This window comes from Thamnophis elegans, chromosome 8, assembly GCF_009769535.1.
Source record: "Thamnophis elegans isolate rThaEle1 chromosome 8, rThaEle1.pri, whole genome shotgun sequence".
Taxonomy (NCBI): Eukaryota; Metazoa; Chordata; class Lepidosauria; order Squamata; family Colubridae; genus Thamnophis; species Thamnophis elegans.
The window spans coordinates 73,591,178-73,607,672 of NC_045548.1; the positions used below are offsets into that span (position 1 = coordinate 73,591,178).

At 42.8% G+C, this 16,495-nt stretch overlaps 1 protein-coding gene across 1 annotated transcript in view; it reads left to right on the forward strand.

Moving 5' to 3' along the window:
* The first annotated feature begins 980 nt into the window (after nt 1–980).
* The window catches only part of LOC116512028 (solute carrier family 2, facilitated glucose transporter member 5-like), a 30,314-nt gene continuing 14,799 nt past the window's right edge, over nt 981–16,495 (forward strand). The window contains exons 1-6 of the mRNA XM_032222302.1: nt 981–1,073; nt 2,576–2,671; nt 5,375–5,526; nt 9,562–9,686; nt 12,190–12,342; nt 15,160–15,285. Of these exons, the coding sequence (XP_032078193.1) occupies nt 981–1,073; nt 2,576–2,671; nt 5,375–5,526; nt 9,562–9,686; nt 12,190–12,342; nt 15,160–15,285 (745 nt within the window). The remainder of the gene's footprint in view (nt 1,074–2,575; nt 2,672–5,374; nt 5,527–9,561; nt 9,687–12,189; nt 12,343–15,159; nt 15,286–16,495) is intronic.

A 16,495-nucleotide genomic window follows, 5' to 3' on the forward strand; every position in this document is an offset into this window, starting at 1 on the left:
GACCAAAGAGTGACTTTATGCACAACTAGGTTGACTACTACTACTATTACTGCTGCTGCTGCTGCTGCTGCTGCTACTACTACTACTACTACTACTACTACTACTACTACTACTCCTTCTCCTTCCCCTCCTCCTCCTTTCCCCTAATTCCTACTTTGTTTCCTTCCCCACCAGTTTGTTTTGAAACTATCATCGTAAACTATTTTCTTGGCACAGATTATCGGTCTTTTCCACTTCCAACAGTTAACAGATTCTTCTAGAACAGCCTGAGGTCCTTTACCTGATTGGTTCCTGATGGGCTGTTAGAATTTGAATTCAAAATATTGTTCCAAACCAAAGATCATTCAGCTTGGATTAATTCTAGAACGCTTCCTCATTCCGAGCTAAGAGTAAGTCCGTGTTTTCTTTGCTTATTCATGTCCTGAGAGATTGAGTCAGGTGGAATGATTCTATAGCTTCCCCTTCCATGGCAGTTTAAAGATAGCTTGCATGAATCAATTCTGGGATTCCTTCAGCTTCTGCTCTTCAAGAAATCCCAGGGATAAAGAATTAGCAAACTCCCCTCAAATAGTCACCAACAGTCAAGGGATCGTAGAAATCCCTCTAGTGTTTCCATTATCAAAATATGTTGCAATGTTCTTTCCCATACATGCATGCATGTGTATGAGTATGGGTACATAGATAGGACTGGGTTTAAAGTAAGATTTATGCAAAATTTGTGTAGTCAAATAATCCTCCCAACGGTGTTGGACATGATGGATTTGCTTGGTTGAATTTTACAGTTCTCCAGAGTCCATCTATTTCTGAATTTCTGGTTGAAAGGATTGCTCTTTCCTGGGCTCATCTATTTCATCCCTTTTGACTTGATCTTGAAATCATATATATGTATCCTGAAAAAAGATAGTAGAATAGATACTAGATAACCAACTGTGAAGCTTGCTCTTATTGTCCCACGGGTGATCCTGAGCTACTCTCCATTCATGGACATCAACATGGATGAACCCAAGAAAAGTGTCCAAATACTGGCTAAAGATGTCAAGGAACCGGAAGTCCTGGAGACATCTCCAAAAAGTGTGAGTTTGGACAAATTTAACTATAGGATGACAAACAAAGCTGATAACAATGTTTATGGGGTTTCAGAGCAAACTGATAGGTAAGCCTAAAGTTTCAGGATTTTGTGTGAAATTTTAATTAAACTTTGGTAGAGTTACAAAAGTTATTAGTTACTAAAAGAGAACGGCAGGAAAAAAAACAATTACTACCAGCCTGTCTTATAGCAATAGCAATAGCAGTTAGACTTATATACCGCTTCATAGGGCTTTCAGTCCTCTCTAAGCGGTTTACAGAGTCAGCATATCGCCCCCACAGTCTGGGTCCTCATTTCACCCACCTCGGAAGGATGGAAGGCTGAGTCAACCTTGAGCCGGTGAGATTAGAACCGCTGAACTGCAGATAACAGTCAGCTGAAGTGGCCTGCAGTGCTGCACTCTAACCACTGCGCCACCTCGGCTCTTCCATTGAGGACCTGTACATTGCATGAGTCAAAAAGAGGGCCATGAAAATATTTACTGTACAGACCACCGCACATTCTGGACATAAATCGTTTCAACTCCTACCCTCAAAACGACGCTATAAAGCACTGCACACCAAGACAGCTAGACACAAGAACAGTTTTTCCCCGAACGCCATCACTCTGCTAAACAAATAATTCCCTCACCACTGTCCAACTATTCACAAAGGCTGCATTGCTATTATTATTAATCTTCCCATCATTCCTATTACCCATCTCCTCCCACTTATGACTTCAGGACAGTAACTTTGTTGCTGGTATTCTTATGATTTATATTGATTGGTTCCTGATTGCTTATTTGTACCCCATGACTATCATTAAGTGTTGTACCTTATGATTCTTGATGAATGTATCTTGCCTTTTTATGTACACTGAGAGCATCTTCACCAAAGACAAATTCCTTGGCCAATCACACTTGGCCAATAAAGAATTCTATTCTATTCTATTCTATTCTATTCTATTCTATTCTATTCTACTCTACTCTACTCTACTCTACTCTAAAGATAATATATGTGTATGGTGATTCTCAATCATCCAGGCCATGGTTGTCCCAAAGGTGCTTTTTCAAGAAACAACTGGACTTTTTGGGTTTTCTCTGAGGACGTTTCACTTCTCATCTAAGAAGCTTCTTCAGCTCTGTTTTTCTCTCAACAACAACTACAACAACAACAACAATAATAAGTGCACTGGAATTACATTTAAAACAGTTAAAAATTGACAAAATCACCATCAGTCAAACACAAAAAGGCGCACTGCTTGGATCTGCACGCATATTACAAAAATATGTTACGATGTCCTAGGCCCTGGGTGGGGCCCGACTAGTAATCAATGCCAAATCCGGAAAAACAACTGGCCGCTGTGATACAATTGTATAATAATGATGATGGTGATGATGATGATGATGATGATGATGATGATGATGATGGTGGTGGTGGTGGTGGTGGTGGTGGTGGTGGTGGTGGTGATGTCGTCAGTTCAACTCACAGCATGCTATTTTTTTAACAGGAGCTGACAAAGTCACTTATTTGGATTTCTTTTGCATCCAGCATGCTAAGCGTGCACCATGGTTACTTTATCTGGATAGTTTATTCACCTAGTGTGGTAAGACCTTCCTTTAATGAAGATGACTTTCTAATCTAAGGGGTTTGCACACAATTCAATCCCTCAAGTAATTATGTCTGTCTGCCTGTCTGTCTGTCTGTCTGTCTCTCTGTCTCTCTTTCTCATCTATCTATCATAGAATAAAATAGAACATCTATCCATTTATAATCTCTCTCCCACCCTCCATTCCCATCCATCCATCCATCCATCCATCCATCCATCCATCCATCCATCCATCCATCCATCCATCCATCCATCTATCTATCTATCTATCTATCTATCTATCTATCTATCTATCTATCACAGAACATCGATCTATCTATAATCTCCCTCCCTACCTCCAGTCTCTCCTATCTATCTATCTATCTATCTATCTATCTATCTATCTATCTATCTATCTATCTATCTATCATCCATCGTCTGTCTATCTATCTATCTATCTATCTATCTATCTATCTATCTATCTATCTATCATCCATCGTCTGTCTGTCTATCTATCTATCTATCTATCTATCATCCATCGTCTGTCTATCTATCTATCTATCTATCTATCTATCTATCTATCTATCTATCTATCATCCATCGTCTGTCTATCTATCTATCTATCTATCTATCTATCTATCTATCTATCTATCTATCTATCTATCTATCATCATCTATTCTATTGTAGAATAGAACATTGATCTATCTATAATCTCTCTCTCTCCCTCCCTCCACTCTCTCTCATGTCTGTCTGTCTGTCTGTCTGTCTGTCTGTCTGTCTCTCCTTATCCCTATCCCTATTCCTTCTCTACCTATTCCTATCTCTCTATCCCTATCCCTATCGCTCTATCCCTATCTCTATCCCTATATCATCTATATCTATCTACACATGCACAAACATACATACAGACACAAGCACCTGCCCATCTTTGTTTAACAAGAGATTATTTTTTAATTTCTGGATTAAGAGTTGACAATTTCAAACCATATTCCATGGTCCTGCCTTATAGTCTTTGCCCTCACCTAAAAAACTATGTGGAGGGAAAGCGGTCACAAATATGTTTGAAGCTGGAATGAGGGATTATCTTGGGGGGGGGGGGAAAGATGAGCTCAAGATGTTTTGGATGCTTAAGTGTCAAAAGTTGTCATCTATGTGAACAGTCATCAGTTTTGATGTTGCAAGAAACATTGAGCTTCACCTGGGCCATGTCAATTTCCTGGGAACTCATATAAAAGTTTGAACTTGCCAAAGGGAACCAAACCAATGATAAGCTCAGACTAAAAGTGCATTTTCTTTGGAGATTTGGAGAAACATGGAGGTCACCATTCCTAAATCGCAGGTTAGAAGTAAGAACAATCTGGAATGGTGTATACTTGGAATAGCAGAGCTGACTCTTTTCAGTTCAGAGATGCTACCTCTAAATTGTACCAAATATCGATTCAGAACAATTTTTCAGATCAAATGGACCACTTCATTAAATTGACCAGCAAAGTGGAATCAAATTAATCCAAAACAGTGCTTTGAATCAAATCAATTCTCAACTGAATTAATAATTGAGATTGGATCACAGAGAAAGAGCCGAGGTGGCGCAGTGGTTAAATGCAGCACTGCAGGCTACTTCAGCTGACTGCAGTTCTGCAGTTCGGCTGCTCAAATCTCACCGGCTCAAGGTTGACTCAGCCTTCCATCCTTCCGAGGTGGGTAAAATGAGGACCCGGATTGTTGGGGGCAATATGCTGACTCTGTAAACCGCTTAGAGAGGGCTGAAAGCCCTATGAAGCGGTATATAAGTCTAACTGCTATAGCTATTGCTCTAGTTGATTTTCACAAATTCTATTGTTCTATATTATCAGTTAAACATGGTTGATTACTGATAGAAGATAGTATATTCAACATACATCTTAAACAGAAGAAAATGTAGTAGGATTCTTAAAAGTTGCAAGTTAATATGCTGACATGCTTAATATGTCTAAGCAAAGTTTGGTGATCCCAGTATTGTTACTAATCTGATAAGAGGTAAATAAAGGCCTCTGATTCCCACTTTCATTTTTGCTAAAAAAAAGTTATTAAATAAAAAGGGAATGATGGTGATATAAGATGGATAATGTAAGAAAACATGTTCCATGATATTTTTGTCAGTATTGTCTGCCAATGGGGCTTTTTCCCCATGAATGTCACACTTGAGTTAGCAAATTGTAATTTTTTTTAATCAATTAAATAAACCACAATGGCTTACAAATAAGCCATTTGTAAGGTCATTTCTAGGGACGCGGTGGCTCAGAGGCTAAGATGTTGAGCTTGTTGATCCGAAAGGCCAGCAGTTCGGCGGTTCGAATCCCTAGCGCCACATAACCAAGTGAGCTCCCATTACTTGTCCCAACCTCTGCCAACCTAGCAGTTCAAAAGCATGTGAAAATGCAAGTAGAAAAATAGGGACCATTTTGGTGGGAAGGTAACAGTGCTCCTTGCACCTTCAGTGTTGAGTCATGCTGGCCACATGGCCATGGAGACGTCTTCGGACAGTGCTGGCTCTTCGGCTTAAAAATTGAGATGAACACCGCCCCCTATAGCTGGGAACGACTAGAACACATGTGCTGGGGAACCTTTACCTTTAAGGGCATTTCTACCATTTTTCCAGAGGTATCACTGCCCTCCAAAATGTATTTGGTCCCCAACTTCTGTTTTTGATGCCATGTGTATGCCTTGTGTTTCTCTTCTAGCTCTTGAGAGAATATTATAATTCCACCTCTTATCAAGTGATAACTGAACGACAGCATAGACTACTTGAATTGGCAATCAATATTTCTATAGTCCCACTTGGAGCTATCTTTGCCTCAGTGATAGCTGGGTTTTTGGCTGATATTCTTGGCAGGTAAGCTGCTTTCATGGTTTATTTGGTAATATATATGTGCCAGTGTTCTATCTATGAAACATTCCATCTAGTTAACACAGTGAAATAATAACAATAACAACAATAATAATCAAAAACGAGAAGGTGAAGATCCTGAGGGACTTTCAAATACAGACGGATCATCGTTTGGAACACAACATGCCAGATATCACAATTGTTGAAAACCAAAATGTACAAGTTATTGACATCGCGGTACCAAGAGATGCCAGAGTGGAAGAAAAAGAACTGGAAAAAATAATGAACTACCACGTGATCTGGCCATCGAAACTACGTGATTATGGAAGAAACATGTAACAGTGATACCCATTGTCATTGGGGCACTTCATGGATCTTCAACTTTTAACTGGGTGGGAAAACCTGGAAGCGTTCATATTCAGGTTTCCCCAGATGTGCCAATATGGCTCTCTTAATAAATTAGAATTTGAGGAATCTTCTGCCTTCTGCCCTACCTAAAATAGGGTGAAAACTTGGGTGCATCTTATACACTGAATGTAGCCCCACCCACCGTCCCCCACCCTTTGGCCTCTGCCTCCCAGCAATTTACCTTGTGGGCTTGTGGAGGCTGCAATAGGCTATAGCAATCCCTGCAGCCTGAAACAGCTGATAATCGGGAGAAACTGAAAGTGAAACTTGCTGTTTGCTCCAAGACACAAATTGCTAGGAGGCAGAAGCAGATTTTTTTCCCCCTTGTGCTAATCAGGCTGTTTGCTGCAAGGAGGTAAGTCACTAACTATAAATGCCTATAGAATGTTCAAATTATTAGACTTATTTTTTTAAAGACTGCTTTATTATTGTTCTAGACAACTTAACAAAATGAAGAAGCTTTTAAAAAAATAAATGCTTGATCTGAAGAGGCCCCAGTGCTATTGTATCTTCCTTTAAATAGCAGAGAATAACTATGCTTCCAGAAGGCACATCAATTTTAACAGCATCTGTACAAGTATAGTCTGAAATGTAAAACTCCAAACAGTGTATATTGTCTGTGCTGTTTGTTGCAAGGAGGAAAATTGCTAGGAGGCAGAGGGAGATATTTTTTCCCTTGTTTTCCTCCCCAAAAGCTAGGTATGTCTTATACTTCAGAGCATCTTATACCACGAAAAATATGGTACTTTTGGATGCTATTTGGAACCCTAACAGGCCCCCTTCCTTGCTGTATTGCTACTGGACATAAACCTTCCTCCTATATATATTCAATTTGAATATTCCAAAAGGCAACAACTTTAATTGCTTTTTTTTTCTTTAAAATGTTTCACTTCTCATCCAAGAAGCTTCTTCAGTTCTTATTGTTGTGCTTATTGTTTTTCTCTTATAAACATACATATACACATACATAGAGTGGGAGGGGAGGGGAATGTAATACTTTTTTATTCAATATTTTGTATTTGGTCTCAGGGCTCACAATCTCACAATGACCAAGAGATCACATGACTTGTACAGTTAACCTTTCAAGTGTTGCTTAGCCCGTAAGTCTGTAGCAGAGGTGGTATTCAGCAGGTTCTGACCAGTTCTGGAGAACCTAGTAGTAGAAATTTTGAGTAGTTCAGAGAACCGGTAAATACCACCTCTGACTAGCCTCGCCCCCATCTATTCTCTGCCTCCTGAGTCCCAGCTGATCAGGAGGGAATGGAGATTTTGTAGTATCCTTCCCCTGGAGTGGGGAGAGAATGGAGATTTTACAGTATCCTCCCTCTGGAGTGGGAAGGGAATGGAGATTTTACAGTATCCTCCCTCTGGAGTGGGAAGGGAATGGAGATTTTACAGTATCCTTCCCCTGGAGTGGGGAGGAATGGAGGTTTTACAGTATCCTTCCTCTGGAGTGGGAAGGGAATGGAGATTTTACAGTATCCTTCCTCTGGAGTGGGAAGGGAATGGAGATTTTGCAGTATCCTTCCCCTGGAGTGGGGAGGAATGGAGGTTTTACAGTATCCTTCCTCTGGAGTGGGAAGGGAATGGAGATTTTACAGTATCCTTCCCCTGGAGTGGGAAGGGAATGGAGATTTTGCAGTATCCTTCCTCTGGAGTGGGAAGGGAATGGAGATTTTACAGTATCCTTCCCCTGGAGTGGGAAGGGAATGGAGATTTTACAGTATCCTTCCTCTGGAGTGGGAAGGGAATTGAGATTTTACAGTATCCTTCCCCTGGAGTGGGGAGGAATGGAGGTTTTACAGTATCCTTCCTCTGGAGTGGGAAGGGAATGGAGATTTTACAGTATCCTTCCTCTGGAGTGGGAAGGGAATGGAGATTTTGCAGTATCCTTCCCCTGGAGTGGGGAGGAATGGAGGTTTTACAGTATCCTTCCTCTGGAGTGGGAAGGGAATGGAGATTTTACAGTATCCTTCCCCTGGAGTGGGAAGGGAATGGAGATTTTGCAGTATCCTTCCCCTGGAGTGGGAAGGGAATGGAGATTTTACAGTATCCTTCCCCTGGAGTGGGAAGGGAATGGAGATTTTACAGTATCCTTCCTCTGGAGTGGGAAGGGAATGGAGATTTTGCAGTATCCTTCCCCTGGAGTGGGGAGGAATGGAGATTTTACAGTATCCTCCCTCTGGAGTGGGAAGGGAATGGAGATTTTACAGTATCCTTCCCCTGGAGTGGGGAGGGAATGGAGATTTTACAGTATCCTTCCCCTGCCCAGCCTTCCATGCCCACCAAGCCACATCACGCCCACCAAAACATGCCCACAGAACCAATAATAAAAAAATGTTGAATTCCACCGCTGGTCTGCCGGACAAATTGTATAAGGCATGGATACTGTTGCCAGTTCCAAAGAGTTCACACGTCAGATCTGACCCACAAATATACATATGTTCACTTCATTGCATTGAGTGTACATGGAAATAGGTAGGAGTTCAAGGATTGAATCAGAGTGCAGACTTGCTATTCCTATCTTGATTTCTTTCCATAACAGCACCTCTGACTTATCTAGATTCAGTTTTAAATTGCTTACTTTCAAGAAAGCCATGATCAAACATGGCAAGGATGAAGAGAATTACAGGCTTCCCAAGAAAAAGATAGCAGTGAAGTGTAAAGTTAGGAGTCGCCGGTGTATAAATGCAACTCATTTCAAAGATGTAGTTGATTTCATAGCCTAGGGCTCAAAATCGAACCTTCTTTCCTTGGCAAGTTTCTAATCCCAGTTCTACTATTCAAATGGGTCTTCAGTTGGTCTTTTATATTAATGTGTCTATAGCGATGGCATGAAAACAGTTTCTTAATTCCAGTAGCATAAAAAGCACCTGTCCTTCTGTTGTCTTCTCTGAGCTTTTCTTAGGCCCATATTTCTTTCTTCTGAAATATACTTCCAGTATATTTCTGTATATATTCTATATTTCTTGCTGTATGTGTAATATCTTTCGTATTAAATCCAGTGTCAGGCCTGCAGCCATCTTTTCTTTGGGTCTTTGGCCTGCCACACTTTCTATTATTCTATGCATTTTCTATTGTGGGAAAATGGGAGGGGTATCATACTATGTAGCCCTTAGAAAATTCTTTCTAGAAAACCAAGGTCATCCTTTGACTTTGGACCTCTGCACCTGACCGGAAATGGACGGGTGGAACTGTCAGCATGGCAGTGGATGATTGGACCATGGGATGGACTTGTGGGTGTGGGGGCAAGATCTTGAACTTTCAACTGGGTGAGGCAAATCGGGAAGCTTTCAGATTTGGGTTTTCCCAGATGTGCCAACATGGCTCTCTTAATAAACTGGAACTTTGAACAATACTTTGCCCTGGAGTCTGATTTACTTTTGGATGCTATTTGGAATGCTGACATCCAGATCTTCTTCTCTTGGTATTCCAGCTGGGACACAGAAGGCAGAGAATTACTCAAAATTGGTCAAAATTTCCACTACCTGTTCTCCAGAACTGGTCAGAACTTGCTGAATACCACCTCTGGCTCAAACTCACCAAAAATATCACACATGGCTAAGGGTGGTTCCCATGTATTCACTGATTACTCTCCAGCCCCTTATTCCCTTGATGTCTTTTATTTTTCAGGAAAGGCGTTTTGGTGATAGCTAATCTTTCAGCAATAACTTGTGCAGTCTTGATGAGTGGTAAACATTTGGTAAATAGCGTCGAATTCACCTTTTTAACTCACTTGTTCACTGGACTATCTGCAGGTAGGTCCTATCTATGGATATAATAATTTAAGTCTTTAAAAAGTTTCGGTTACTCATCTGCTTTTATTCGTTCCATTCTGTTCTACCACAGACTGATCAGTAGCTTGCAATGTTCCATGAAGCATTTGCAAACAATCCAAAATAAATTTTTAAAAGAAACTTTGAGAAACCCAAACAAATAAATAGTAAGACCACAGTGTTAAGTCTTTATGACCACATGGGCAGATTTTGTCCGAGCAATACACAACACAATGAAGAAATATTAGAGAACCGAACGATTTATGATTTCGGTATAGAAATAAGGACTATAAAATCATAGCCATGAGCCACTGTCATGCAGTGGTTAGAGTGCAGTACTGCAGGCTAAGTTTGCTGCCTGCTGGCTGCCTGCAATGTGGCAGTTCAAACCTCACCAGGCTCAAAGTTGACTCAGCCTTCCTCCTGCCCTCTGCTGCTTTGCAAAATAAGTTGGCCCCATGTCCTCTGTTGCATACCCTCAAATGCTGGAAGACTGCTATCATGTCACACCTAATTCTTTTTCTTTTCTTTAGACTAGTCACAACCAAATCCTGCAGCCGTTCTTCATATGTTTTACTCTCCTGGCCCTTGATCAACTTAGTTACTCTTCTCTGAATTTTCCCCCCAAGTCTCAACATCTTTTTTGTAGAATGGTGACCAAAATTGGTTGCAGTATTCCAGGGGTGGCCTTACTAAGGCTTTATAAAGCAGTACTAATACTTCACACGATCTTGATTCTATGCCTCTGTTTATACAACCCAGAACTGTATTAGCTTTTTTAGCTGCTGCTGAACACTGCTGAGACATGCTTAAATGACCATAAATGGTCTAGAATGCGACTGCGCATGTTATCATGGGGGCACCTATGTGCTCCCGTGTTACACCCCCTTTTAGGCGGCCTGCACTGGTTGCCGGTTGTCTTCCGGGTGCGATTCAAGGTACTAATTATGACCTTTAAAGCGCTCCATGGCTTAGGCCCAGGGTACCTGCGAGACCACCTACTGCCACTGGTAGCCTCCCACTGTCCAGTGCGATCCCACAGAGTTGGCCTCCTCAGGGTGCCGTCGGCCAGACAGTGTCGGCTAGCCACCCCCAGGGGGAGAGCCTTCTCTGTGGGAGCGCCTTCCCTCTGGAATGAGCTGCCCCCGGAGCTTCGTATAATCCCTGACCTCCGGTCCTTCCGACGCGCCCTAAAATGTTGGCTTTTCCAGCAAGGCCAGCCTGGCCTGAACAAAACAAAACAAATTATTGATCACTGTTAATTTTAATTCGATTTTTTTAAAAAAATGTTATTGTCAATTCTAATTGGGTTTGTTTGGGATATTCTATTTAATTTTTTTTTAACTTTTGTGTTATGTGTTTCTTTTAATGTTGTACACCGCCCTGAGTCCTTGGGAGAAGGGCGACATATAAATCTAATAAAACCAAACCAAAACCATCCACTGGGATGCCAAGGTTCCTCTCACAGAGCCGAGGTGGCGCAGTGGTTAGGGTGCAGTACTACAGGCCACTTCAGCTGACTGTTAGCTGCAGTTCAGCGGTTCTAATCTCACCGGCTCAAGGTTGACTCAGCCTTCCATCCTTCCGAGGTGGGTGAAATGAGGACCCAGACTGTGGGGGCGATATGCTGACTCTGTAAACCGCTTAGAGAGGGCTGAAAGCCCTATGAAGCGGTATATAAGTCTAACTGCTATTGCTATTGCTATTACAGTTTTTGAGCCAGGCCTCACCTAATTTGTATTTGTACCTTTAATTTTTCCTGCCTAAATGCAAAACTTTTCTAGTCTCCATGTTAAAATTCATTTTGTTGGATGGGGGTCTACTGTTCACGTTTCGGATCCCGAGCTTGTCTTCTGGAGCATTGGTTATTCCTGCCAGCTTAGTGTCATCTGCAAATTTGATGAGTTCCCCTTATATTCCTTCATCTGTCAGGGGTGTCAAACTCGATTTCATTGAAGGCCACATTCAAGTTGTGATTGACCTCTGGGGGCCGGGGGTGGGCATGGCCATCCAAGGTGAATGTGGCCAGCTTGATATAACTCATGTCGGGGGCACCTGTGGTGTCCCGAGCATTCTGTCAGCAAAAATGGACTCCTGAGCTCCGTTTTCACCTGCCGTAGCCTTCTACAAACCTCTCCCAGTGAAAACCATTTTTGCTGGCAGAAGGACCATGGGCTGGTCCTTCGCTGTTTCCAGGGAGACCTCACGGGCCTGATCTAAGTACCCCACAGGCCAGATCAGGCCCCTAGGCCTTGAGCTTGACATACTTGATCTAAGTCATTTATGAAGATATTGAAGAGTACTGGGCCTAAGACGGAGCCTTGTGATACCTCACTGCTTACTATTCTCCATGTCTATGTAGTGCCATTAAGGTCTACTCACTGAGTACTATTTTGTCAGCCAGCTACACATCTGTTCATACATTTCTGTGCCCCAATGTAATTCGCATGTTGTGTATTATTCTTTGCTTTCTCTTCCAAACCAGGTTTAGTTTTATGCATTGTTCCCTTATATTTGGGTGAAATAGCCCCAAGGAACCGCCGAGGAGGCGTTGTTTTCATACACCAGTTCTGTTTAAATGTCGGCATCATGATCTCTCAGATATTGACAATAAAGGAATTTATAGGAAACATAAAAGGTGATTTGAAGAAATGAACTGATAAGCAATTTGTTGTGAACCTAGATCAACAGTGTCTGTAATTAAACCCGTAAACTCTAACTCTATAAATGCATTACAGGGAGTCCTCGACATATGACCACAATTCAACCCAAAATTTCTCCTAGTAAGACAGTTACAGAGTGAATCACCGCAGTCTTTAAGTTAGTAACACAGTTGGTAAGTGAATCTGACTTCTCCACTGGCTAGGTTTGTCAGAAGTCACAAAAGTGGGACGCATGGCCCTGGGACACTACAACCATCATAAATGGGAATCAGTTGGCCGGCATCTGAATTTTGATCATGGGGATGCTACAGTGATCCTAAGCGTGAAAAGGGGTCATAAGCCACTTTTCTCATTGTAAGTTCAAATGGTCACGAAACAAAGTGTCGTAAGTCGAGGACCACCTGTACCAGTGGTGGGTTCCAGATCCCAGTGCAAATGGTATGTCCAGGCGTCCACCATAGGCACGCGCACAGCACGCGGGCTTGCATACTTACTGCATGTGACGCTCCATGATGCTCCAGCTGCTCGGCGGAGCGTCGTGCAGGCGCCGTACACTCCGTGCGCATGTGCGGAAGCCCCGATTGGCTCAAATACAGGTAAGAAGGGCGGGTGGGGGTGGGTGGGGGTGGGTGGGTGGGGGCGGGTGGGCCCTCCGGAGCACTGTACCGGAATGGTACCTGATGCTTCCAATAGGCACCGATACGCCCATACCCATATGCCCATATCCCACCACTGACCTGTACATAAAAACAACACAAAATCACAAGAACCAAATAACAAATGCTTCTCTATTGGTATTTTATTGGCCTTAGTTTAGCTGGGACCCCAAGAGGAACTTGGAATTCTTCCTTTCTGCTGCCACTTAGGCAGGTCCTTTGCACTCCATTCATGGTCTTAGATTTCCCACAATTCAATTTTTTTCTCAACAAAGTGCCCTACATTAACTTGGTAAAGAAGATTCCATAGTTAGCAAGCATGGGAGACTTATTAATTTAGAAACCATGGTAGGTGGGCTCAAGATCCAGATGGATCTTGACAGATTTGAACACTGGGGCCCTATCTAACGTAGAGAAAAGTAAAGTCTTTCACTTAGGCAAGAGAAACCAAAAGTACAAATATCGAATGGGTGCAAATCAGACTTAATGGCAGTGACTGTGAAGGGGATCTTGGAGTCTGAGTGGACAACCATCTAAATATGAGCCAGCAGTGTGCAGGGGCAGCCAAAAAAGCCAATGCAATCCTAAATTGCATTAACAGAGGGATACAATCAAGATCAAGTGAGATACTAATATCACTTTATAAGACCTAAGTAAGACCACACCTAGAATACCACATCCAGTTTCGGTCACCACACTATAAAAAAGATGTGGAGACTCTAGAAAGAGTGTAGAGAAGAGCAACCAGGATGATTAGGGGACTGGAGGATAAAACATCTGAAGAACGGTTGCAGGAACTGGGCATGGCTAGCCAAGTGACGAGAAGGACCAGGGGAGACATGATAGCAGTCTTCCGATATTTGAGGAGATAATAATTGTGGACAATTAATCGCTGGAACACTTGCCTTCAAAGGTTGTGGGAGCTTCATCACTGGAGGTTTTAAAGAAAAGATTGGACTGCCATTTGTCAGAAATGGTGTAGGGTCTCCTACTTGGGCAGGAGGTTGGACTAGATGACCTACAAGTGCACAAAAGAGCTACTGGGATGATTAGGGGACTGGAGGATAAAACATACGATGAACAGTTGCAGGAACTGAAAGGGGTCCCATACCTGTCCATGTGGCGGCTCCGGCCCTTTGGAACGAGCTCCCCGCAGAGATTTGGACCCTCACCTCTCTCCAGGCCTTCCAAAAAGCCGTTAAAACCTGGCTGTGTCGGCAGGCCTGGGGTCGATGAGTTCCCTTCCCCTCTCGAATTGTGTGGCTGTTGGTTGTTTTTAAATGCCCTGTACTTTTTGCTGTAGTTTTTGTGTTTCCCTTCCCCTCCTTGGGTTTGTGCGCCGCCCTGAGTCCCGCTGGGAATAGGGCGGCATATAAATAAAATGAACCTCGAACCATTCTGTTATTTTTGTTATGCAGCCCCTGCAAATATGCATCTCCTTCCCTTCCTTCTGAGTTCATGCCATAAGCTAGCATTTTTACGGCAAATGGCTCTATGGCAAATGACTCATCAGTACAATCAACAGAAAGAAAAGCTATCACCAGAACGAACATAAAATAGCAGTTAATTCTATGGAATGGAATGGAATGGAATGGAATAGAGTTGGAAGAGACCTTGGAGGTCTTCTAGTGTCCAATCCCCTGCCTAGGCAGGATACCCTATACCATTTCAGACAAATGATTCTCCAACATCTTCTTGAAAACTTCCAGTGTTGGAGCATTCACAACTACTGGAGGCAAGTTGTTCCACTGATTAATTACTTTAACATCCAGGAAATTTCTCCTTAGTTTTACGTTGCTTCTCTCCTTGATTAGTTTCCACCCATTGCTCCTATAATCAGGGACAACTAACTAACTAACCAACTAACCAACCAACCAACCAACTAACCAACCCAAGAGTCAAATATGGGTAGGTGTGATCCCTCCTCCCGGTTCAACTGGGCTTAGCTTCTAAGAAGGAAGAAGCAAAATGAAGTGGGGGAGCCTAGATATTTCTGAAGATGAGCCAGCAGTGAATTTAGAATCCACATAAGCCCTGAGCTTTGATCTGGAGAAGTTCCATCTTTGCGTGTAGCAGTCAGGTGGTCGCTATGATTTCTTTGCTGCTTCTATGTCACTGTTTAATGTTCTGGTGCAGGATGGACTACAGCGATGGGTGTGGCAGGAATTCTACCCTTGATTCAAATGTTTCTAATACCCTGCATACCTGAAACTCCAAGGTACTTAATGATTCATAAGAAAAATGAGCGTCAAGCAAGAAAAGGTAAAATAGATCTCTTAAGATGAACATCGTACATAGTGGGGCATAAATATTAGTGAGAAAGGTAGTGAAAAATTCATTCTTTTTTGCTTCTCTCATGAGGTCTCAGGTAGATGCTTTGCAGTTCCTATGATATCATGAAGATAAGTCAAGGCATGCAAAATTAATATCAATGTTTTATATAGCAGTCATTCCAATATACACTGAACGGGTCAGATCCCGAAGGTGGTTGCCCACCTTTGAGTTCCATAATGTAGGCCATGGAATACAGTAATCGTCTTTAAGTTTTAGGAAATCGGATTCCAATTCAAACTTTCTAATGGCGTCATGGCCCCGTTGGAACCGGAGTCTACAGAGGAAGCTGGGGGAGCTGGAGCTGGGGCCAATGGAGATCAAGGAGGCAGCCTCGTTGGCTCTGGAGGAACCTGGGAAAGAGCAGGATGAGGCAACCCCAGATACATTGGGCCTGGGGCAGCTTGCCAGCAGGGAAGCATTGGGGCACGACAATGGAGAGAGGGGAGAAGAGATGGCAGGCAGTGGAGATGAGGAGTGACAAGAGCTCAGGTCACAAACAAGGACTGCTCCCTCCTGATCCCCGAGCATGGACAGTGGAGAGGAGGTGGGAGCAGCACAGGTCACCCGACAACTTGGGGGGAGAGCGCCCTGCCCTTCTTCACAAAGGCACACCTAGCGACTGAGATTGAAAGAGACATTGTGGAGAGAGGAGCTTGTCAGGAACAAGTGCTGAATATGTGGAGTTTTGTGTGCCGTTGCCGATGTCTGGAGTTCACTGAACTTCTTGCCGTGAAGCCGTTGTGCTAAGAGTGTTTTGCTGCACTACTCACAGCCAGAGGCTGCTGGAGCTGTGTGCAAGCGCTTTGCTCTGGGACTTGCCAAAAACATAGCAGCATTTGGGGAAACGCTGGAGCAATAAAGGGGAGTTTGAAATATCAGCTGGCTGTGTTGCCTCTGTGCATTGCTCCGGGTCGTCACAAATAGGGTCGGGTTTGACTTTGTGACCAGTCGGGCCTAGGAAAAAAAGTTCCTTTGCAGTTCAGTTAATGTTCATGATGACTGTGGGAAGAGAAGTTTAGAAGTTTTCTGAAAGAAAAAAAAAAAGTACCGCATTTTTCAGAGTATAAGACACACCTTTTTCCCTCAAAAAAGAGGCTGAAAATCTGGGTGCGTCTTATACACCGAATACAGCAATTTT